Source organism: Phyllostomus discolor, chromosome 3 (assembly GCF_004126475.2).
Source record: "Phyllostomus discolor isolate MPI-MPIP mPhyDis1 chromosome 3, mPhyDis1.pri.v3, whole genome shotgun sequence".
Classification (NCBI taxonomy): domain Eukaryota; kingdom Metazoa; phylum Chordata; class Mammalia; order Chiroptera; family Phyllostomidae; genus Phyllostomus; species Phyllostomus discolor.
In genome coordinates, this window is record NC_040905.2 from 58027003 (window position 1) to 58051676 (window position 24674).

The window sequence follows — 24674 nt, forward strand, 5'->3', positions numbered from 1 at the left end:
CTACATTTAAAAAAATGTATCTCAATCTCAAAATAATTATAATAGGGAGTAAGATCAAATTGTTGCCTTTAAGGAGTTGACAGTTTTTCATGCCATTAAGACTGATTTTATCTAAGAATAGGGGAAATTGAGGTATGTGGGAAAACCAATCCTTAGGCTAATAAAATCCTTTTTTAAAAAACAGGAGTAGAGGTTGTTTGTGGTTGAAAGAAATAGCCCTATATTTATGTTAGAGCTGACATTTCAACCATGCCTTGAAAAAATATACGTGATTTCAATAGAGGAAGATGAGAAATTGTAGCCAGAAGGAAGAAGAGAACAAAGGCAGAGTTGAGAGAGGTCATGGAACATGTTTTAGGGAATAGCAATCATGTGGTTAAAGCAATTCTGTTTCCTCTTTGACTCCCACAAACGGGACTAGTCAATCTTGATTCTGCATTTTCTGATATTTTACTCCATACCTGTCACATTTTATTTCATCATGTGTGTCTCTGGCTTTATCCTTAAGCACTCTCCTATTAGAAGGGACAACATTTGGCTCATTCTAAATGTTCAATAGTAAGTGCTATGCAGCTTTAAGAAATAGGAAAGTCTGGGATTCTGTTATAATCAGAGTAGGCAAGTGGAATTTGTATGGGTTCTATAAAAACACAGAAGGTTTTGTATGAGATGGAGAGTACAGAGGAGGGCATTTCATAGACAGAGGACAGTGAACTATGTGGTGGTTGCGGAAGTATCTAGTTCAGAGTACTGAGAATTGAGGCTTACAGGAAAAAGATTTTATTAGTGGTAATTATTTAGCCCAACAAAGCAGAGACACATGCACTATATTTAAAGTGGAAAAAAGAAACAACTAGGTATTCCCTCTAATTTTTCCCTTGGCTATTAAGTAGAGTGCTAATCAACCAGAAGAAGCAAATAATTTTCTTGCCATTTTATTTTATTTTATTTTATTGTATTGTATTGTATTTTATTGTATTGTATTTTATTGTATTTTGTTTTGTTTTATTTTGTTTCATTTTATTTCATTTCATTTCATTTATTTTTGAAGCAAAGAATTATCTAAGTTATTAAAAATATATCAGATATTCTCTTTTGGGAAATATATTTACTTTCTTTTCTCTGTAGTTAAGATGTATATATGTTTTGTCAGTATGGAATTAAGAATAATACCCTGGCTGGTGTAGCTCAGTGGATTGAGTGTGGGCCTGCGAATCAAAGGGTCATGATTTCAATTCCCAGTCAGGGCCCATGCCTGGGTTGCAGGCCAGGTCCCCAGCAAGGGACACATGAGAGGCAACCACACACTGATGTGTCTCTCCCTCTCTTTCTCCTTCCCTTCCCCTCTCTCTAAAAATAAATAAATAAAATATATTTAACAAAAAAAGAATAATATCTTATTGTTATAGGCATTACATTCTATTTCCATTATGAACCTGTATTGGAATAGGGATTAAGCAGGACTGAGGAACAGTGAATTTGAATGTCACCTTTTAGGCAGGACTCATGCTTAATTTAGCTTTATGGTATTCTAGAAAGAACTCTGGTTTTACAATCAGAGCACCAGGATTTGAATCCCACTTTACCTTAAAACTTGTTCAGTGACTTTTAACAACTTAATTCCCCTATCAGATCCTCTTTCATCATTTATTAAATTGGGGTAAAAAATAATGACTTCAGATCATTAATATGTGGATTACACACACACACACAAACATGAGAAAATATGTAGCACATTGCTGGTACAAAGTAGTTATAGCCATCATTTTCTTTATCTTACAGAGATAATATAATGCTATGTAGTTAATAGATATTGAGACACTTGCTGAATGAATCAATACATGATGACTGAGAACCTTTGAAAAACAACATTTTTAAAAAAATATTACAATGTTCAACTTACTGTATCTAGAAACTGATGGTGAAAATCATCTTTATCCTGGTCATCTTTATATGTTTGAGTAAAAGAACAATGGTAAAACTTTACCTTTTCTTAGGTTATATGCCTTAAAGATCTGTAAGCTAACTGTGGGAGGGCTCTGCCAAGATATGATCTGCTTAGGGAGGAAAGGTGGCTGATCTCTCAGAAGAAAAGGGCCATGAGCCTGTTCCTCAATGGACTTTTATTGGGTTCAGTTTGTACAGGAATACAAGTAAAGCTCATTGATCATTGTCAGGCAGTAATGGTCAAACAATAGATAACATTCAAAGAACTATGAGGGCTTATTCTGAGTCAGGGTCAGTTAGCTAAAGGGCCATGAACCTTTGGTAAACAAACTCATTTCATGCTTGGAATGCTTGGACCCTTATCAGAAAATTGAAGGCATTCTTAGCAAAGCAGTTTTCACAGGATTTTATGTGTTCTTTCTTAGGCCTGACTACCCTGGGGAACCGCCTGTTCCTGCCCAGGGCTGCACTGCCCTCTAGCATTGTTTCAGGCTTAAGTCAGGCAGGGGTAGTAAGGCAGCCAAGAGATTAGGAGACTTCTCGCAGACAGAATGAGGACTCACGCTATGTCAAAGCCAAGGGGTGAGGGTTGATCACCCCCTTTTTCTTCTCCCAAGTCCTTCCCTGAGGGCCCCTTTGTGACCATGCCTGTCTTAGATTGTCCCTCCCTTGAGGAATCTTACCCATCATTGGCTAAGTAGTCATCTGCCCAGGGCCAAGAAGGGTAAAGTAAAAGGGGACAGAGGCGGCACCCCTGCCAGGGAGATAAGCTTTGTCTCCTTAGTGGCTTATGGTCCCAAGGTGTCTCACTCAACCTTAGCCATGGGGCATTACAGATTCTGAAACCAGGCAGGGCAGTTCCCAACAGCTAACTATGCTAGTTTTTTTTTTTTACTTTAATTATTTAATTTCCATTTTAATTCAGTTTAATTTTAGATGGGCCTCATTACATGTAAGAGCTGTGTCTCCAAGTCTCTGTAGCCCCTCCCTGTTGTAGCAGTGCACATTGTGACCCCTCTGTCATCTCCAGTGACTGATCTCCATCTAGATAGAAGTATTCTAATAGTTCAGAGAAGGTTCTGGAAGAATATTCATTGTTTACAAAAGTATATTTGTCTTATAATTTAGAACAGGACATTCAAACATAATAAGATATATATTTTTAATATTATTTGTTCTTTCTTGGTTCAAATACTCTTTTTTTAAGATTTTATTTATTTATTTTTAGAGAGGGAAGGGAGGGAGAAAGAGAGAGAGAGAAACATCGATGTGCAGTTGCTGGGGGTCATGGCCTGCAACCCAGGCATGTACCCTGTCTGGGAATTGAACCTGCGACACTTTGGTTCCCAGCCCGCGCTCAATCCGCTGAGCTATGCCAGCCTGGGCTCAAACATAATAAGATATTAAGAAGGCATACCTTAAGAATGGAATTTGGGGTGTTAAAGCTGCATTCTGAAGGTAAATACAATTTTAAAGAGTAACCTATACTAATTTGATTTAAGTAAAAAATACTGAAAAGAATAAGATTTAAATTAGCATAGCATTTATAGTTTTGTAAAATACTTAAAACTAGGGACATTCAGCTACAATTTGAATTATACTATTATTTTACATAGCAAATTGTTCAGATTGATTAGAACAAAACTATCAAGTAAACTTCAACACAATCTGTGTAATAGAATCTGAATTAGATTCAAATTTATTGTAGGTACACTTTTAAAGACTTTATTGAAATATATGCCACTTCACAAAAAGAAAGAGCATAAAATGTCAAACTTATTCCTTTTTTTGGGGTGCTGAGTCTCACAGTTCTGTGCTTCCAAGATCTCTAAGGCCTGGTCTTGATGCTTAGTGTCCACTGTTAGTGTTTCATTGGAGATGTTCCACAAATATCTGTGGAATTTAGGAAGGTTAAAGTTATAACCTATATTATGTTATAATTCAGAAGTTAGAAGCTAATATCTAGGAAAATCTAAGGATGTTTTTAAAATAAGGTCTATTTGTTCAAAAGCTGTTTGTGGTATATTCTGGAGAGGCGAATTTTTTTACTTTTTTTTTCCAGGGAACTCATTTGAACATAATAAATAAGCAAATTATAGAGCATGTTAGATGGTGATAAGTTCGACTTCAAAAAAAGAGAAGTAGGGGTGGGGGGAATCACATGTGTTGGAAGGAGAAAAGGAAAGAGGGTGTAACTTGAAATGGTATGGTCAAGAGAGGCCTCTTTCTGAAGGTTACTTTTGAGTAGTCTTGAGGGCAGTTGAAAAAAAACACTGAGGATTAGAGTAATTGTAGAATTGGAAATTTAATATTTAATTGGTCTATTTTGTTACGTATGTTACTTCTCAGCAAGAGGCTGCAGAGGAGGGTAGAGTCAGCTTTTATTTCTTTCTGTTCTTTCCCATTAGCTTAAACAAGGAATGGTAGTTCTGCTCTATTTTCTCTTTCCTACTTAGCTAAAACATGTGTGTTTCATGGGATTTTTGCCCATCAATAATAAGAATGAGGTTTACTTTGAGAACTTCTTCTTGATAGCCCAAAGCAACATGAAGCATAATTTTATAGAATTCATTGTGTTCTAGAAATATAACAATTCATATATTGCCATGGCTAAGAATCTTTTAGAAGATTCTTATGTCAGTTTGAGCAACAAATCAACTTACTGTCCCTTTGGGTCATTGAATTACAGATTCAGAGAAGAAAACAGTTTATTTTCTTTATATTCTTGATTGATTTTATCCTGATTTAAAAATAAATGTGTTTGTTTCTTACAGATTGTGTTTCTGGCATCTGCCTATGCAAGTCCCCAACTCACTGAGGAGAGCTGTTCAGCCGTGGCTGCAGTCGCGCACTACCTGTATCTTTGCCAGTTTAGCTGGATGCTCATTCAGGTCGGTACCTCATTTCTTTACTCCCACTCCTACCCCTGACCCTTTCAGCTTTCTAATGAATCTGGGTGGGGTGATCTTATTTAATATTCTTTGTACTGAAATGGAAGTAATTCCATCACTGCATTTCCAGCAGATTAATTTGAGAAAAACCTTATAAGCTATAGAGCATTAGAAAGGATACTGAATTTGAGGAAATGAAAAGAACTGTAGTAAGGTTGAATATAAAGGTGTGGTAGGAAATGAGGCTTGTGATGTGGGCGGCTCCATAAAGCACAAGTAGACATTTTAATTTTTTTTGTAGGGGAAGTCATAGAATTATTTTAAGCAAGGATGCGACATGATAAGGTTTAGATTTTAGAAAGATTTCCCTGTTTGTGATGAATTGGGTACAGGAAAGAGCTGACATGAGAGCAAATTAAGTAGCCTTAGATATAGATGTATTGAGGGGAGAATTATTGAGCATATAGATGTATTGGTGAAGTGAACCAGGGAGGTAGCAGAAGTAAAGAGAAGTGGTCACCTTTTGAGGCTTTTTTGTTTTGCTTTGCTTTTTTAAAGTAGAACTATAGGAGGTAGAATTTGGTGATGAAGCCTGATGAAGGTGGAATGAAGGATGTTTCCCAAGTTCCTGGCATGAGTGGATGGGTAGATGACGGTGCTTTAAACTGAAATAATGGTCACTGGAGACGGGGGGAAAGATGATGAGTTCTTTTAAGATCTCCAGTGGGAACTTTGAGAGAAGTGGGATAGACAGGGCTAAATCTCAGAACGAAGGCCCATGCTATACAAATACATTAGCAAATTGTTGACTTAGTGTTGGAAAATGGAGCCATTGTTTTGGAAGTGATCACTTTGGAAGAGAGCATAGAGTGAGACCCTAGGGGCCTTAGCTTACTCTCCTGAGGAACTACTGAATGTTGGGGAGACATTTGAACTCTCCTTTTCTGACTAAAATTCCAAATTCTGTCTATTGAACTATGCTGATTTGCTTCATAAAGGGGCTAATGTAAGAAGTGGGTCCACATTAGTAGGGCTGATGTCACCAATGACTCAACTAAAATGCTGACCTTGATAATGATTTCTCCATAATGGCATTGTTAAATATTTCATGTGATAGAAATAGTTTCATCTGTATTTTTGAGTATGCATGAAATCTGTTTTATGTAAACAGATGTGTTCAGGCACTTGTGTACTTTTTTTCTTGTTGAATAAGAAGGATGTGGGATTTCCACCATAGGGCATTATTAAAACATTTGCATCATATAGGTGCTGGAAGAAAAGAAAGGGCAAGAAATTAAAAAACTTATTTGAAAATATAATGAAAGAAAAATTCCCTAATTTGATGAAAGAAATAGACATACAAGTCCAGGAAGCAAGAGAGTCCCAAACAAGATAGACACAAAGAGGACCACACCAAGGCACATCATAATTAAAATGTCAAAGGTTAAAGATAAAGAGAGAATCTTAAAAGCAGCAAGAAAAAAGCTGATTGTTACCTACAGAGGAGTAACTGTCAGCTGATTTCTCAAAAGAAACTTTGCAGGCTAGAAGGGACTGGCAAGAAATTTTCAAACTCATGAAAATAAAGGACCTACAACCTAGATTACTCTGTCCAGCAAAGCTGTCATTTAGAATGCAAGGGCAGATCAAGTGCTCCCCAGACAAGGTAAAGCTAAAGGAGTTTGTCATCACCAAACCATTATTATATGAAATACAAGGACATATATTATATAAGAAAAAGAAGGTCAAAACTATGAACATTAAAATGGCAAGAAATTCACGACTATCCACAGTTGAATCTTAAAAACAAACTAAGCAAACAAGCAGAACAGAAACAAAATCATAGATATGGAGGTCATTTTGATAGTTATCAGTTGGGAGGGGGAGAATGGGGGAAAAGGTGCAGGGATTAAGAAGTATAAATTGGTAGGTACAGAATAGGCAGGGTGTTTGTTAAGAACAGTATGGGAAATGGAGTAGCCAAAGAAATTACACACATGACTCATGGACATGAACTAAGAAGGGGGATTGCCAGAGGAAATGGGGGGGTACCAAGTAGAGGGAGTAAAGGAGGAAAATTGGGACAACTGTAATAGCATAATCACTAAAATATACTTTTTTAAGAAAGACTTTACTAATGTCTAAACTCAAAAAATAGAAAGAAAGAAGAAAGAAGAGAAATGAAGAGAGGGAGGGAAGGAGGAAGGAAGGAAGGAAGGAAGGAAGGAAGGAAGGAAGGAAGGAAGGAAGGAAGGAAGGAAGGGAAGGGAAGGAAGGAGCAAAGGTGGTATTACTATGAGAGAATAATAGACAAACTCAAGGAAGGGATATTTTCCCAGGTATGATGTAGTTGTGGGTATTGAAGGAGAAGAGAACTGAACTATTTAGTTAATAGAACTAATTGGAGCAATTGGAGCCCTGCATCTGGGTTTGAAGTCTGGCTCAGCCACTATTTTGGCAACCTTAATCAAGTTACTGACTTTCTCTAAGTTTTGGTTCTAAATTTGCATATGGGGATAATGGTTCCTTTCTCATAGAATTTTTATTTTACAACTTTTTGAGCAGCTCTAATTATGGAAAGTTGTAGTGTTCTCTAAATTTCCCTGACAATTAAAAAGTAAAAATACTTCTAAACCATTTAACATAAAACTTAAATATTTGCTGAAATTAAAATACCCTTTGCTAGATTCTGTGTTTGCAAAATTCTTTAGGAGTTTAAAATGAGCTTTTTAATTTGTGTCCTCTGCACATTGTTATTTATCTGCCTGGACTGAGGTGTGCTGAACGTCTTCGTCCAGGTCCCCAACCTATTCAGTTTTTTCATGAGTGATTTGGATGAAAACACAGGAAACTGCCCTATCAGGTTGGTGATGATAAAGAGCCGAAAAGATAGCTGAAAGAGCGAGCTGCCTGTGTTAGGGATACAGGTAAAACCAATATAGAGAAACCGTACTATGACAGATTGAAAACTAGAATGGAAGAGCCATAATCTGATGGGAGTTACTGTAAACAAATTGAAATTTTAATTTAGCACAAAATATCAATCAAATGCATGATTGGATTGCTTAAAACACAGGAACTACAGTTAATAACAAAACAACACAGGTTTACCAAAGTTACATTAGTAACAGTACAGAGGCAGCTCAGGGAGCAGTGGTTGTATTATAGTCTACAATGTTCGGGTTATGTGGGGAGCCTTAATGCTTTCATGAGTCATTTTTCAGCAGGAATAGTAATCCACCAATAAGAAGTCAGAAAACAGTGCTATAAGGAACTTTGAGGCAACTGGAGAGAACTAACCTGGGAAAAACTTAGGGAGATGTGATGGCTGCCTACAAATACCAAATACATTTGGAAGAACCAGAGCAAATGGGGCAAGAATTAGGGAAGCAAATTTGAATCATGTTAAAAGCTTTTATAGCCAATAAAACTGTCAAAGAGGCTGTTTTTAGAAGTAGTGGGCATCCAATCACTGAAATATGTTTAAACAGGGGGAAATGACTAATTTTCAGACATGGATTTAGGTGGATTTCCTGCTTTGGGGGAGAGTTAGAATGGCATATAAAATTTCACCCAACTTAATAGAGATCTGCTATATTCTATATCTCTTCTTCAAGTCTTAAGTAAATATGATTGTGGCTGATGCACATTTAGTAAACTAATTAGGTTTCTGTATACCTAATGGTTTAGGAAAACTATTTAAGTACCAGTGAAGTTCAATGTATTTCAGATGGTACACCACATATTTTTCATGGTTTGTGGTGTGACCACAGGGGAAAATTCACTAACTCCTAAGTCTAGGTAGGTTACTTCTAATGAGTTGCTTTGTGGTTGGAGGTTGTCACTTTACCAGCCTGTTTTCCCATATATAACGAAATCTGCTAAAATCTTTTCTTAAAAATAGAATTCATTCTTAAAACATCATGTAAAAGATTACATTACTGTTAATCCAGATCTGTTAGTCAAAAAGTGTTGAAAAAATTGATGGAATATTAATATCTTATTGATTCTAGTTCTTTTTTCTTAGCAGTATAAGAGAGAACTTGATATATGTATTGATGCATAGCTTATAATGGCAAAAGTTAAACATCAACTTTTAATTATTGGGCTAAGCATATCAGAATTATTGTATATTTTGATCTGTATTGCATATTCAATCTTAGAATAAATGCATTTAAATCCTTTATCATGAATAATTATTTTACTTTTATGTCATATACTTTTAATACAGTATAGTAAAATTGGATTATATTTTATAGTAAAGAAAAATTTTATTAGGCCCTGGCTAGTGTGGCTATGTGGATTGAATGCCAGCCTGTGAACCAAAGGGTTGCAGATTCGATTCCCAGTCAAGGGCACATGCCTGTGTTGTGGGCCAGGTATGAGAGGCAACATTGATGTTTCTCCCCATCTCTTTCTCCCTCCCTTCCACTCTCCCTAAAAATAAATAAATAAAATCTTTTAAAAAATTGTATTGGTAAACAAGTTATATAACTTCTCCTAGCCTAGATTTCCTTATCTGAATAATCAGGGTTTGTAACAACAGTAACTCTTTGAGAATTGTTGAAAGATAAAATAGATTAACACATGGAAAAAGCTTGGAATGTTCCTGGCACAGACTGCACACTCCATACATATTTATCCATATTAGCTAAGCAAATATGTGACTGATAGTTCATAGATTTTGGCACATGCTGAATATCTGCTTTTCCAATATCGTTTACACTTTTCTTTAACAAAATAGAATTAGCTTGTTACAGTGGAAAGAATTAAAGTGAGGCAGACACTAAGTAGGGGCAAAGCCTTAGCAAACTGTATAACCTCTAACCTCTCTACTAAACAAGTGTGTGTGTGGCAGATAGCAGGCTCCACGCCTGGTGACCTGACTGTGTTTCTTTAGGCCTTCCCTTTATTTGACAGGGAAGTCCTACTGTGCATGACGGGAATAGAGTAACTGATGATTTTGCTTATAATTTTTAAAGCAAACTCACAGATTCCCTTTTGGCCATGGAAATTGAGTTATCCTCTTGTTTGCTCTTCATGTAAGATTACTTCATGGAATTACTGAAATAAATTCCCACCTCCTCGCAACAGCAAGGCCATACCTACTTCACAAAAGATTAACCAGTAAAAATTTAAACTGTTGTAATTTTTTACTCTGTTTTCCTAGTTATTGTTTTATTTTCATTTCTCTTTTGTTTTGATTTATTTTTATTTTACTTATTTTTATTTTTTAAAAAGATTTATTTATGTATTTATTTTTAGAGAGGGAAGGGAGGGAGATAGAGAGAGAGAGAAAGAAACATCAGTGTGTGGTTGCTGGGGGCCCATGGCCTGCAACCCAGGCATATGCCCTGACTGGGAATCGAACCTGCGACACTTTGGTTCACAGCCTGTGCTCAATCCACTTAACTACGCCAGCCAGGGGATTTGCTTTTCTTTTAGAAGTAGCATGTACTAAATTACAAAATATAATCAAACACTAGAGAAATATAAAATAAAAAGTTCATCTATTTCTTCGTATTTCACACACTCTCCACCCTCTGCTCTACAAACAAATACATGTGCACATCCTGTGTATATGTATATAGATAGTGTATGTATATATTTATATATGGTCTATATGTATTGTGTGTATACATATAAATTCACCTTATATAGTTATACTTTTTTCCCTATTTTATAATAGTTATTCCATAATTTATCTTTCTAAATCTCCTATTAATGAAATGCTTGTTATTTCCAGTTATTTTTGTGATTACAAACTATGTTTCCTTAAATATCTTTGCACTCTGAATATTTGCTACCTTATGCACTATCCAGAGAATAAATTCCTACAATTTATGCCTTTAGTATGAGCATCTATGGAAAACATGCTACCAGATGGATTGCCAGACCATGAGTTAATCCATTGAAAGAAACAAGCCACAAGTAAATTTTTTGAGATATTATTATATAATATAAGTAAACAGAAATGTAATTCTGTCTGTATACTCACTTCACCAAGTTCCATGAGCATTTCCTGTCACTGAGTTAAAGTGTATAGCAATCTGCTTCAGTTATGAACAATATCCAAACCTTGGATTGTCCTTACAGTCTGCCTACCTCGTGCGTAGGGACACAGCTTACTTAAAAGGATAATGTTTTATTTTGAAACTAAAGCTGACTTGAATGTATTTTCTAAATGGTAGGATAAAGTTAGAAATCATTTTATAATTGTACTTGAGCACTCACATCTTGTGCCTTAGTTTCTCTACATAATGAGTCTATGCAGAAGTCAGTACTTAGTGACAGAGCATACCACAGAAGAGGAATGCGACAATTCACCATGCTTTCCTTTACTATTGATTTAATTTGGGGGGACATCAAAGGTATTGGAGAGAACAGACTGGTAATTACCAAGATAAAAGTGACATATCAGGAAATACAGAGTTCTCTAATCCTCAAAAAACCTTGTAGTTTATGTCAGGTAGAAGTGGTGAGGAGAGAGGGTAACTGGAGGGAGGACATGTGATAACATTTCTTAGTCTGTCCTCTGAAGTGAATCACTAAGAATGTATGCCAATGGTAGGATTAATAGTATCCATGATCTTTGACTAAACTTGATGCTATAAAACCATCCAAGGTTACTGGTGACACAATTAATAACCAAATATTAAATGGCAGGCTAGATACTAATCTTATCTCACATACCATGAAAATTTATGGGGTCCAAGTAGCCTATTTTTAACTTAAGAAAAAGAAAAGGCATTTCTCTTTCATATTTTACAAATATACTAATATGTCTTATGTTATATATTATATGGGTAAACTAATCAATTTGTTTTTATGGAGCCTATTAAAGAACAAGTATGACCAATGATAATCAAACAGATAACAAGGTATGTTTCCTATGTGAGTACTTGGAAACAGTAGTAGTATTCACTGCAAATGTTACTATAAAAATAAATAGACCCTTCCATATAGGAATGCAAGTAAACATGCTTACAGACACAGTCTTTTAGTTTATTCCTATCTATATATGACCTGAATTATATCTGGGTATTTTAATTAGTCGGTTTGTATCTCAGTCAGAATCAGTTTAAATTCTAACAGCCTCACTTAGTAATTCTGGGAAATATACTTCTTCCATTCTCAGTTTACCCCTGTGTTTTTAAAAAATCATAATAAAACTTAAGAGAAAAGTTGTTTTGATTAAATGAGATATAGCTTATTGTGGGGTCTACATTTACTCTCCAATTAGTAAATATTGATTCCATTCTTCCTCTCCTAAAATGTCTCATTTAACATTTTACAGTTTCTATTAGTTAACTTTGACCCTCTTGATTAGGAGTTCAATGAAACCAGTGAAAATTATCAATCCTCCTAAAATTCTTTTTGGAAAATAGTGTATAAATGAATAAATTCAACTCAACCAACTTATGAAATTATTATTAAATTAAAGTCATTAACTCAAATTATATACATGTTTATTTATTTGAAATTTCTCAATAAAGATTATATGAAAAGCATTTTACTTGTCAGTATGAGGTATATAAAAATTAATCTATGACAGCTGACAGTTATGTTTCAGCCATTTATATCTTTATAAACTTTTATAAATTTTCATTTAATGTTAGCAAAAAAAATAACAGAGGGAGATAGAAAGGTTTATTTCCATACTTATACCAGGAAAATGCATCTCCACTGGTATACTCATATAAAGTGAGTAGGGGGAATGCAGACAAAAATAATAAGCTCATGCAAATATTAATATTGTCAATATTTGTATGAATTTCTATAAAAATAAGTCTTAAATGTATTCAGTCTTCAGTGTGCTTTAGATTTATGTTCCACTTCCAGTTTTATAACTAATGAGAATACTTTTTTAAAAACTGCTTTTTTTCACCCCTTCCATTTCCTCATCTCATCTCTCAAACAAAAGAATGGGCAGATGATCTGTGAGATTCTTTATCACTGCTAAAATTCTTAGTCAGTGCATCCATGCCATTAGTGTTTCTACTTAAGGAATCATGATTTCTACAATAATTTAGTCACAAAGTGTAGGGCAGGACATTGGTAGTAACTTACACTTTAACCTCTCCTTTTATCGGAGGAGGAGATTGAGACCTACAAGATTCAAACGTGTGGCCTGTCCATGGAAAACCATGTCAAAAACACAAATCAAGTCACTGTTCACACTGTCTTTTCAAATTTTTATAAGTATTTTCAAAATTCTTATTTATCTGAAAACTTATCTTTTAAGTGTGCATGCCTTTACAAACCTTCCTTTCCTGCACTTCTACGAATTATGTTTGTGATAGAAAAATTCTAAAAATATCATTAGGTAGTTTTCTTAAAATTTAAAATTTATTAAAATGGACTTTTAATTAAGTTTTCTCAAGGTACAGTCACCCAGGTAATCTGGAAGTCCTGGTAATTGTAGTGTGTAAATGCAAATACAGCATTCTTCATGATCAGCAATAACAAAAATAAGAAGGTGATCATTCAAATATACCAATGATTAGAGTTGGCATTGAAGATCTCTATGCTAACATCACTGATTTTTAAACATACTGCAGAAAATTGTATCAGTTTCCTCTTTCCAGATGGCTAATTTGAAGGTTTCCAAAGCTAAAAGTACTTTTTAATCTTTAGACTAACCTTCATGGCCTATATCACATTAATGCTGAGAAACTTTGTATCTGGTTGTATGACTTATAGTCAAGTTGGATTAATATAGTTAGTTATATTTGGGGATAATAACATTTGTCTACATGGCGAATATATCTTTAGACAGTCCATGAGATGGTTTTTATAAAATTTTCAAAACTTAGAGATAGAAATGTAAATAGAGGCCTAGATATTGGAATTTTCAGTTCCATTTAGCCTTTAGCAGGAAGAAAGTGTAAGGTAAACAGTAAGTGGTAAGCTGTGCCCAATACATGTGAAGCGTGTTTGCTGAGTCACACCCTCTCACTTGGAATGAGAATTTTGTTATTTCCAATATTAGATAAACACAAAGACACTAAGACACACAGAGCACATATGCTGTATACCTATCAACATAAAATTATTACACAAACACAATGATCTCTTAATACTCTTACCTTAGTTTTCAAAGAGAAAACCATGATTATAGAGAAAGCAATAGAGTCAAATGTTCCACTGTCTTCTTTTTGTTTACACACTGGTGATATTTGGAACTTTTAATCCAACCTCAGTCAAGGTTGTTTTGTTTTGTTTTGTTTTGTTTTGTTTTGAAAAGAGTGAAGAAAAACTGAGTTAATTTAAGCAAACACTGAAATCATAAAAGGAATAATAAGCATATAGGATAACTCAGTGAACTCCAGAACTGTAGACTCAGTTGGACCTGGTAAGGGACTGTGAACATGAAAGGCTTTGTCCATTCTTCTCTGAAACACACTTTCTGTCTTCACTGTGTGCTGGCTATTCCCCACCACTAACATTAATATGTCCTCTTTTCTCAGTTGACCAGCTTAGACTACCGCCAAATTTCATGGAATTTGATGATAGATAGTTGGCCCAGCCTGGGTCAGGCTTCTCCCTGACCATTCTGGTTGTTTGTTGCTGGAGTTGTCACATTCTACTGCTTATTAGGTCCTGATTCTCTCTTACAAAATATGTTCTTCACAATAAAATACAAACTCAAGCAATTAGGACTTCAAGAATTATTTCCTTAAGGTCATTGCTATGCTGTTTGTGGTAAAGTGAAATGTAAACAACATAGGCCTTTCTTGCTACTTGAAAACTACCAGCCATGGCTAGACATGAAAATTTCTTACAAGGTTGATGCATCTCTCTCAGAGGTTCTTGAATTAGTGTTGGAAAACTTTGTTTTTCCGTGGTACAGGAATGTAACAGATGATGAGTCCTTTGTTGAATTGAGGATTAAAAAAACTACGTTTTTTTGCATCTGTCTTAATTTGGAGGATTCACAAGGTGGATATTCCATCTACTATAACCAAGAAAGTATTAACAATGAAGCATATAGAGGTGATAGTTAAAGCCAGTCAGAAAGTGGAAAATACAGAGTTTTTACAGCAAGCTGCTTTAGAAGAATGTGGTCCAGAGCTTCATGTGGCCTTGAGGAGTTGAAGAGATGAATTACACTATTTAAGGAAACTTACCGAACTACTTTTTCCTTATGTTTTGCCTCCTAAAGCAACAGGCTGCAGATCCCTGACCTTACTTTTAAGAGAGATCCTCTCTGGTTTGGTGTTCCTTCCTTCTTTGGATTTTCTAGCTGATCCAGATACTGTGACTCATTTGATTATCAACTTCATAATCCACAGTCCACCTGAAAAAGCAACTGAACCACCTTCTCCTGTGGTTCCATTCTTGCAAAAATTTGCAGAACCTAGGAATAAAAAGCCATCTGTGCTTAAGTTAGAATTGAAGCAAATCAGAGAGCAGCAAGATCTCTTATTTCGTTTTATGAACTTTCTGAAATAAAAAGGAGCAGTGCTTGTGTTGCAGATTTGTCTGACTATGGAGGAATTCAATGATAGAATTTTGCAACCAGAGTTATCAAATGATAAAATGTTGTCTCTTCATGAGGAGTTGCAGAAGTTTTATAAAACACACTGTTTGGATGGAAGTATTGACAAAATTCTATTTGATCTCTTCATTGTAGAAGAGATTCAAAAAATTGCTGAAGGCCCATATATAGATGTTGTGAAACTTCAAATTATGAGATGTATTTTTGAAGCATATGAACATGTAGTTTCTGTGTTGGAGAATGTGTTTCCTCCTATGTTCTGCCATAGTGATGAGTATTTCAGACAACTTTTAAAAGGTGCAGAATCACCAACACGCAACTCAAAATTCAACAAAGGTAGCCTAAGTTTAGATGATTTTTGGAGCACACAGAAAAAAGCAGAATCATTTGGAATCAGCAGAATAGGTAGCAAAAATTAAGGGAATATTCAAAAGTACCACCATGGAGGGAGCAATGTTGCCCAATTATGGTCTAGCCAAAGGTGAAGATGACTTTATTGAAGAAGGTATTGTTGTAATGGAAGATGATTCTCCAAGTGGACGCTGTGAGCACACCTAATACTCCCTGAAAACTGGCTGCATGGAAAATTAGCATTCCGTATGTAGACTTCTTTGAAGATCCCTCCTCTGAAAGGAGGGAGGAAAAGGAAAGAATACCTGTGTTTTGTATTGATGTTGAAAGGAATGATCGAAGAGCACAGTTGGGCATGAGCTTGAACATTGATCTGTCTATAGAAGATACCTTGAATTCTATGTACTTGAGTCAAAACTAACAGAATTTCATGGCATATTTCCTGATGCCCAACTTCCTTCCAAAGGATCATTGGCCCCCCAAATTATGAATTCTTAAAGTCAAAGAGAGAAGAGTTTCAGGAATATCTATAGAAACTTCTGCAACATCCAGAACTGAGTAATAGTCAACTTCTAGCAGATTTTCTCTCCCCCAGTGGTGGAAAAACACAATGTCTTGATAAGATACTACCAGATGTAAATCTTGGGAAAATTATAAAGTCTGTGCCTGGAAAACTAATGAAAGATAATCAGCATTTGGAACCTTTCGTCATGAATTTCATTAATTCTCATTAGTCCCCAAAGCCTAAACCAAGTGAACCAGAACTGACCATTCTTAGCCCTACTTCCAAAAACAACAAGAAGCTTTTCAATGACCTGTTTAAGAATAATGCAAACTGTGCTGAGAATATAGAAAGAAAGCAAAATCAGGCTTATTTTATGGAGATGATAACTGTAGAAGGAGTTTATGATTACCTGATGTACATAGGATGAGTGGTTTTCCAATTTCCTGACTGACTTCACCATCTCTTAATGGGAACTCGAATCCTCTTTAAAAACACTCTGGAAATGTATACTGACTACTATCTTCACTGTAAACTAAAACAGTTATTTCAGGAGCACCGTTTGGTCTCACTTATAACACTTGTCAGCGATGCTGTGTTCTGTGAAAACACTGAACCTCGCTCTCTCCATGAAAAGCAACAATGAGCAAAACAGACTTTTGAAAAAATGGTAAATTATATTTCAGATCTGATTGTCAAGTGTATTGGTGAAGAAGCTAAGTATGAAAGCATCAGGCTTCTACTTGATGGCTTACAGAAGCCAGTTCTTAACAAGCAGCTGACTTATGTTTTATTGGACATTGTAATACAAGAACTGTTTCCAGAGCTTAATAAGGTATAAAAGGAAGTTACCTCTGTGACGTCCTGGATGTAAACATTTGGATTTGGGATTGAATAACCAGTTGAAACTTCTGCTGTGCTAGCATAGTAGATATGTACTGCTTTCTCCTTTTACTTTTATATATTCTTGTATATATCATGTAGTTTTGTGTCTGAAATTTTGATTTTTTGGTTTTAATAAAGACTAACACAAAGTTAAAAAATAAAAAGCCTGGGTCAGGGTTCTCCCTTGGATCAAAGCAGCTGTGGAAGAGGAGCCAGGGTCACAGACTCACCCTGAATGTGCTGGGTCAAAGGGGCGGTGGGAAACGAGGAAGTAGGGGTAGGGACACAGGGTTCAGAGAAGGAGAGCACATGGCCTGGGCATATCCCAAAATGTACCTACCATACTATATTAAAATATTTTAAAATTCCAGTAAAACTTAGTCAAAACAAATCTTATGCTTGGTCCGTATATTTTCTAGAATAATTAAATGTTCCATTATATAGTTTTTCTATTTTATAGCCAAAAATATAAAAGACATACAATGGGAAATACTGTCCTTAGAGTATACCTCAGTGATTGGAGTAGTTTTACAAAGAAAGGGATTTTTTTAAGTTGACCAAAGCTTATGACTTTTTTAGCTTGTCTTAACTGATTACCTGAGAATTCAGCAACAGTGTGCCTTGCACTCTTTGGAGCTGGAGCATTGCATGTATAAATCTAACACACAATTACACTTGTCTCAATCTCATCTGAGCCTGTGGTAAAGATCAGACAGCTGCTGAAAGGGTCATTGGTTTTAACCGATGGAACTAATGTCCATCTTTGTAAAAGCAGACAATTTTGGAAGTGTCCCAATCTTTATCATGATGAATCAATTTCGAAGACATTGACCAATCTATACTCTCTCTCCTTCCTGATTCTTCCATCAACTGCACCACTAAAATACCGTGTTATCTGGATACACATAAACATCTATTTAAAATAAATAATTAGTAATTTTATTTTGGAGATGGGCCCACCATCCTTATTTTGCTTGAAAAATAGGCAGTATGGATCACCTCGGCATAAGGCAGCTGATACAATTTTACTTATTTCTGTCTTTGTTCCCATGCTAATTATAGAAAAAGTCAGGGGAATCCTGTTGGATCTAATAATTTTTAAAAAGAAGGTAGAATGTAGTTACATAAGCAACAACTCATAACATGCTTCATAATTACAGATATAAGCATCAGATATACATCAAGACAAGGAGTGCTGACAAGAAATAAAATTCAGAGACAAAAATCTCCAAGCAACCAAACATTTTTATCCTTTCTTCGTTTAGCTCAATTAGTACTAATTCCTCAAGGCTCATTTTGTTCAGATGGAATCTTACTTGGAAGCCTCAGCAAAGAACATCTGCAAGTTTTCCAAGCAGCATTAGGCGTGCTCACTTTTCACATAGAGTTTCCATTGTATCTGCTTACTGTTTGTCTTGAACTATTTATCTTTTGCCTTGCATACTATCTGACATCCTAATAGGAGATTTTAAGGGAGGTGGCAGTATTTTTCCCCAGGGTGACTATGTGCCCAGCACTTCATCTGTAATATCTCATTTAATCTTTATAACAACTGTATTGTACACATGAGGAAACTGAGGCTCTGGGAATATTGTTGCTTTTCCAAGGTCATCTTGCTAGTTAGTGTGTGTTGTGTGTGTGTGTGTGTGTGTGTGTGTAAGTCATCTCTACTCACACCCTTTCTACCATAAGAAATTGAGAAGGGGAGTTTATCCAGTGAATGAACATTATTGTGTGAAGTATGTATGACACGACATTCACTGTTATTTTTGTTCTAAATTGAATATATGAGCTCCTCATGGAAGGAGAACACTAGAAATATATAACCTCAATATATATATAATATATATAAGTTCTAGATTTGGCTTAGATAAAAACTAGGTGTAGGATTTAGGGCCAGTAATATTTCTAGGCCTCAGTTTCTTTATTCTATCCATCTAAGGTGCCCCCTCAACCCCCACTCTCGATAAACATGTCCCTTTTATATGTCTGTCTTATATAAGAAATAACGGATACTAAATATGATATAAATACAATATAAAATAGATGTTTCCCTGGTTTTTCCCACTTGTTTGGAAACTAAGATTCAGGAAAGCAAATACCTCCCCCAAATGTTTCACTGCTGTGTCCCTAGTGTCCAGACGGATCCCAGAAATGTAGTAAACAAGTAATGTTTCTCAAGTGAGTGAATGAAAGGAGAGAGTATAAACTGAGAAGGAAAAGGGGCCACAAATCCTCCCCCATCACAGTTCTTTCATCTCTGTGCAGTCATTTTCCATGTACTTGTCCATGCCTCCTGCTGGGGGGGAGGGCATCTGAGACTGGGGTTCTCTTCACAGTCCTCTCCCCTTTCCCTGGCAGAATGCCTGGCCCTAACATTTGATAGGCCCTCAATAAATAAAAACTGTCCAAAAGTATGGGAACGTAGAGCTATTTACTTCATTATCATCATGAAATTGTTCACCTAGGAAGTAGGTTTGAATATCAGTGTATATTTCTTCAAAGACAATCACAGAAGATTATGACTGAGATTAAATCAAAACAAATTAAGAAAAATTAGAAGTACAATATACTAACTGTTTCACAGTGTTTCTAGATCTTTGAGGTCTCCTAAATTTGGGGGGTATATGAAAGAATGAATGTATGCACTAACTAAAAAAATCAACTCAAAACTATAATTAGTAATTAAACCCTAGTCATTTGCTGGCCTGTCACTCGCTGTGCCTATGCCAGGCTGATCTGTGTCCAGTGCCGTTAGACCAGAGCCTGTTCATTTTATGTTCTTTTTCCTTTCTTAGTCTGTAAATTTCTGGTACGTACTGGTGATGAATGACGAACACACAGAGAGGCGATATCTACTGTTTTTCCTTCTGAGTTGGGGACTTCCGGCTTTTGTGGTGATTCTCCTCATAGTGATCTTGAGAGGAATCTATCATCAGAGCATGCCACAAATCTACGGACTCATCCACGGTGACCTGTGAGTACGTCCAGGCAGAACTCATTGCCTCTAGTCTCCGTGTGCCCAGGCAGCTTTATTGGTAGATGGTGGAAGCAGTTGACTCAGAGTATGATAAAAGGAATACCAGGAAGACCAAGCTTCCTGTCACACTGTCTGAAGCTCTACTTCCTCTAATTATCCCTTTGAATAGGAAACTATTGCCTCTCCATTTCCTTTGATAGATTTAATTTTCTTGGGTAAGGGAATATATCAAACAGTTCACAGTAATTTGTACCTTAGCATAATTTAGTTTATTTTGTTGAAACCAACAAAAAATACCTAGTGAAATCAGAGCATTATAAAATTTTTGATAGGGAATACAAGCAGTGAAAAATTTGGAGTGTGGCACATTAAGGAGTCTGATTTGGGAAAGGGGGTAGGGGAAATGGCAGGCACCATCATCTAGAAAAAAGTCCTTTAAAAAAATCAAAAGACTGTGAATGGACTGTGATCAGAGTGAATGGAGAGTGTCTGCAAAAGTCCATGGGAAGTTGACAAGGTCAATTGGGTCCTTCATATATTATGTATCAAGTGAACTAGTGGTTTTGAAATTTACAAATCTTCATACACACATGTATAGACATGCCTTAATCCTGAATCTGGTATCGTACAGCTTTTACAACCACTAGGCTCCTTTTGTGGACTCCACATGCAGGAAAAAAACCCCAAACCTTTGTAATGATACAGCTTAATCAGCTTCCTTGGTGTAATTATAATTAGGGGAAACAGTAACATTTCTAAATAAGAAAGAATGGTGTATTCTCTGTGTGTCTTATTTAGTTTGGGCTGATAGAAGAGAACGCTTGGGTGACTTAAATAATAAACATATACTTCTCACAATTCTGGAAGTTGGGACTCAAATCAGAGTGGCAGCATGGTCTGGTTCTTGGTGAGGGCCCTCTGGCTGATTCTGTACGCTCATAGCCTTGCTTGGTGCATGCACAGAGAGAGTGGGAGTGTGTGTTTCCTCCTACTTTTGTAAAGGAATTCATCCCATCACAAGGTCTGGACCTCATGACCTAATATAACAAAAATCACCTCCCAAAGACCCCACCTCCAAATATATTAGACTGGGGGTTAGGGATAGAATGTAAGAATTTTTTTGATGACATATCAATGTTCAGCCCACAGCAGATATTTTTAAAGTTTAAAATTAATAGGTTAAAAAGAATTAAATTTGAATACAATCTGAAATGAAAGGTTAAATATTTATTTATTTAGTTCCTGGGAGTCATTTTTGGTAAGGCCACCGGTTCTGAAAAATTGTAGTGCTTCAGTTTCATTTATGTTGAAAGATAAACTATATCCTTCTATCTCCAAGAAAACTAAATTTGTTCTAAAATTATTCTCAGAGAGTAGTGTCATATAAATATTTTTATTTATGATGACTTTACTGGTATCAGTAAAAGCTTTTTCCATGTCTTAATGCTTATGATAACAATATTATAATAATATATAAGCAACTTGTAACCTTATCCCAAAGCTATTTAGTATACTTTCTTATCTTTAGTCTATGTATTTTTAACATATGTACACACACATGCTCACATGCACATAGGTACATACTAGAAAAACAGGATACCATATGCACTATTTTGCAATTTATTTATGATTTATTGGACAATTTTCTATGTCAGTATATATCAATCACATTCTGTACTATAATGTTCTATTATATTTATTTAACTAATACTCTATTGGTGGACTTCTGGACTATTTTCATTTTTTCTTTAACATTGTGAAAATTGTTCCTATATAGGTATTTTTACACCTGTATTAAAATGTTCCATAGGATGAATTTCGAGCTGTGGAATGGCTCATTCACAGGACACATAATTTTTTTAGTTAATATATAGTCCCAAAGTATTTTCCAAATGGACTCACCTATTTACACTCAAATGACAAATTATGACAGAGCCTATTATTCCACATTCTTGACAACTCTGGGCATCATAAGGCTTTTTCAGTGTTTAACAGTGTGAGATGGATGCATAGGTAGATACACACACAGACACACACACACACACAGACACACACACACACACATATATAGTTACCTAAATTTTCATTTCTTTACTTGTTAGTTATGATTTAATAGCTTCATTTATTATGTGCCAGACATTATATTAAGTATGCAGTCTCATTTATCCTTATACAACCTTATGAGTTTGAATATCTTTGCAAAGGTTTATTTAGCATTTATCACTTTTCTCTTTTTTTATCCTCACCCAAGGCATTTTTTCATTGCTTTAGAAAGAAAGGGAGACAGTGAGAGTGAGGGGGCGGGGAAGAAACATCATTATGACAGATGATTGGTTGCCTTTTTCGTACATGTCCTGAACAGGGATTGAACCTGCAGCCTGGGTGTGTGCCCTGACCAGGAATTGAACCTACAGCCTTTCTGTTATGGGACAATACTCCAACCAATTGAGCCACACTGGCTAGGGCTTAACATTTTTATTTCTGCTGTGAATCATTTGTTCATTTTTCTGCATTAATTTTTCTGATTATTTTTCTGTATTTTCCATATTCATATTTTCCAGTAATTTAAAGTCTTTTCTTGTTATTTCTTTTTTTGAAGGTGAGGTGGACTGCATTAAGGGAATTAGCTTTTGTCTCCCTTGAATTTTTATTTCTCTATTAACACATCTCTCTCCTATCCATTTTTAAGGAAAATTTACATTTTAATGTATGATATAAGCTTTTGTGTGATATCAGAATATTTCAGAGAATTATTTTAAATATTCTGTGTGCTAATTAAATTTTCCAAGTATGATAATAGTCAGTTAATATGTTGAGAGCCTTTGAAATAATTTACTTAGGGTCAAAATGGTCAAAACATGTATTGCCACAAGAAGCTCAGTCTGTGTTCATCCTAATTTATTAATTATTGGCAGAATCAGAAAGACTAATGATCACTTTTTCCATGCAAAATGATAAGAATTTAGGCATTTGAAATATCAGGCTGAATAAAGCGCTCAGAAAGAGGTCATTAAAACTTTAGGCAGTAGAGTTGTAATGATATAGACGCTTGTAAAATTACATTTCACCTTGCTTATTTTCTTTAAACAGTTTAGAGGTAAAATGAAAAAGTTGGTCAGCTTCTTTTCAGATGCTCGGTATTACAAGGCACTTTGCAATGTTTCAAAACTCTTATTTAGAAAACTGAAAAAACTCATACAACCACAAACACTCAAGTGTGTATTAGTTCAGGAAACAAATCAGTTATTTTTAGAGGAAGTTCTGTTGAAGATGTCTCTAATGAAAAAGGAAATGCCCACAAATATAAACAGTTGGTCAAACAGGATACTTACTAGTACAACTTAAGGAAACCATTCCTGGCTCAAAAGGATTTTCTGACAGTTGATATTGTGGTTCTGTTTTCCACTTTGTAGCTTCCCATGAGCAGAGGATCTGCATATTATTTCTTTTTCTTAAAATAATGTTCTTTTCTTCCATATTTAAAATTAGTCTGTGTTTGTTTTACAAATTATGGAAAACATAAATAACACAATTTTAAAAATAAAAATCAGATCTATTCTTATCATTCAAACATAAGTACTTCTAATCATTGATGTGTTTCCAGTTATATAAGAGTCATACATTTTTATTTTTATAATACAAAATCAGGATCATGCAGTTTTATTTTCTCTGTTCCACTTAATGTTATTTTATTAGAATTTCCAAGCCATTAAGTATACCTCATTTTTTAATAGAGTCATAATATCTGTGTTGTCTTCAACTTTGCATAACATGTTTACCATTCCCCAGAATTAGACATTGAGGTTCTGCCCTGTACCTCTTTTTATTTTTTTTAATTTTTTTTTTATTTTAATTGTTGTTCAAGTACATTCTTTTACTCCCATCCCAGCCCTCCCACCTCCCATTTCCACTCCCCCCTAGTTTTTGTCCATGTGTCTTTTATACTTGTTCCTGTAAATCCTTCTCCTTTTCCCCTGAAATTCCCTCCCCTCTCCTCTCTGGTCACTATCAGCCTGTTCTCTATTTCAGTGTCTTAGGTTATATTTTGCTTGTGTTTGTTTTGTTGTTTAGGTTCCTGTTAAAGGTGAGATCATGTGGTATTTGTCTTTCACCACCTGGCTTATTTCACTTAGCATAATGCTTTCCAGGTCCATCCATGTTGTCATAACGGGTAGGAGCTCCTTCTTTCTTTCTGCTGCAAATGTCCATACTACCCAAAGCAATTTACAGATTCAATGCAATACCTATTAAAGTACCAATGTCATATTTCACAGACATAGAACAAACACTTCAGAAATTTATATGGAACAAACCACCCCGAATAGCTGCTGCAATTTTGAGAAAGAAGAGCAAAGTAGGAGGGATCACAATACCTAATGCCAAACTGTATTACAAGGCCACTGTAATCAAAACAGCCTGGTACTGGCATAAAAACCAGCACATGGACCAATGGAACAGAACAGAGAGCCCAGAAATAAACCCAAGTCTCTATGGTCAATATTTGACAAAGGGGGCAGCAACATAAAATGGAGTAACAATAGCCTGTTCAACAAATGGTGTTGGGAGAACTGGACAGCTACGAGAAAAAAAAAATGAAACTGGAGCACCAGCTTACAT

The 24674-nt window shown here is 35.4% G+C and overlaps 1 protein-coding gene and 1 pseudogene across 1 annotated transcript in view; both read left to right on the forward strand.

The window, feature by feature from the left end:
• The window catches only part of ADGRV1 (adhesion G protein-coupled receptor V1), a 507196-nt gene that overhangs the window by 339903 nt on the left and 142619 nt on the right, over positions 1-24674 (forward strand). Inside the window, 2 exon segments of the mRNA XM_036020532.1 lie at positions 4722-4838; positions 19876-20054. Coding sequence (XP_035876425.1) covers positions 4722-4838; positions 19876-20054 — 296 coding nt within the window.
• LOC114493453 lies at positions 14408-17235 on the forward strand (annotated as a pseudogene).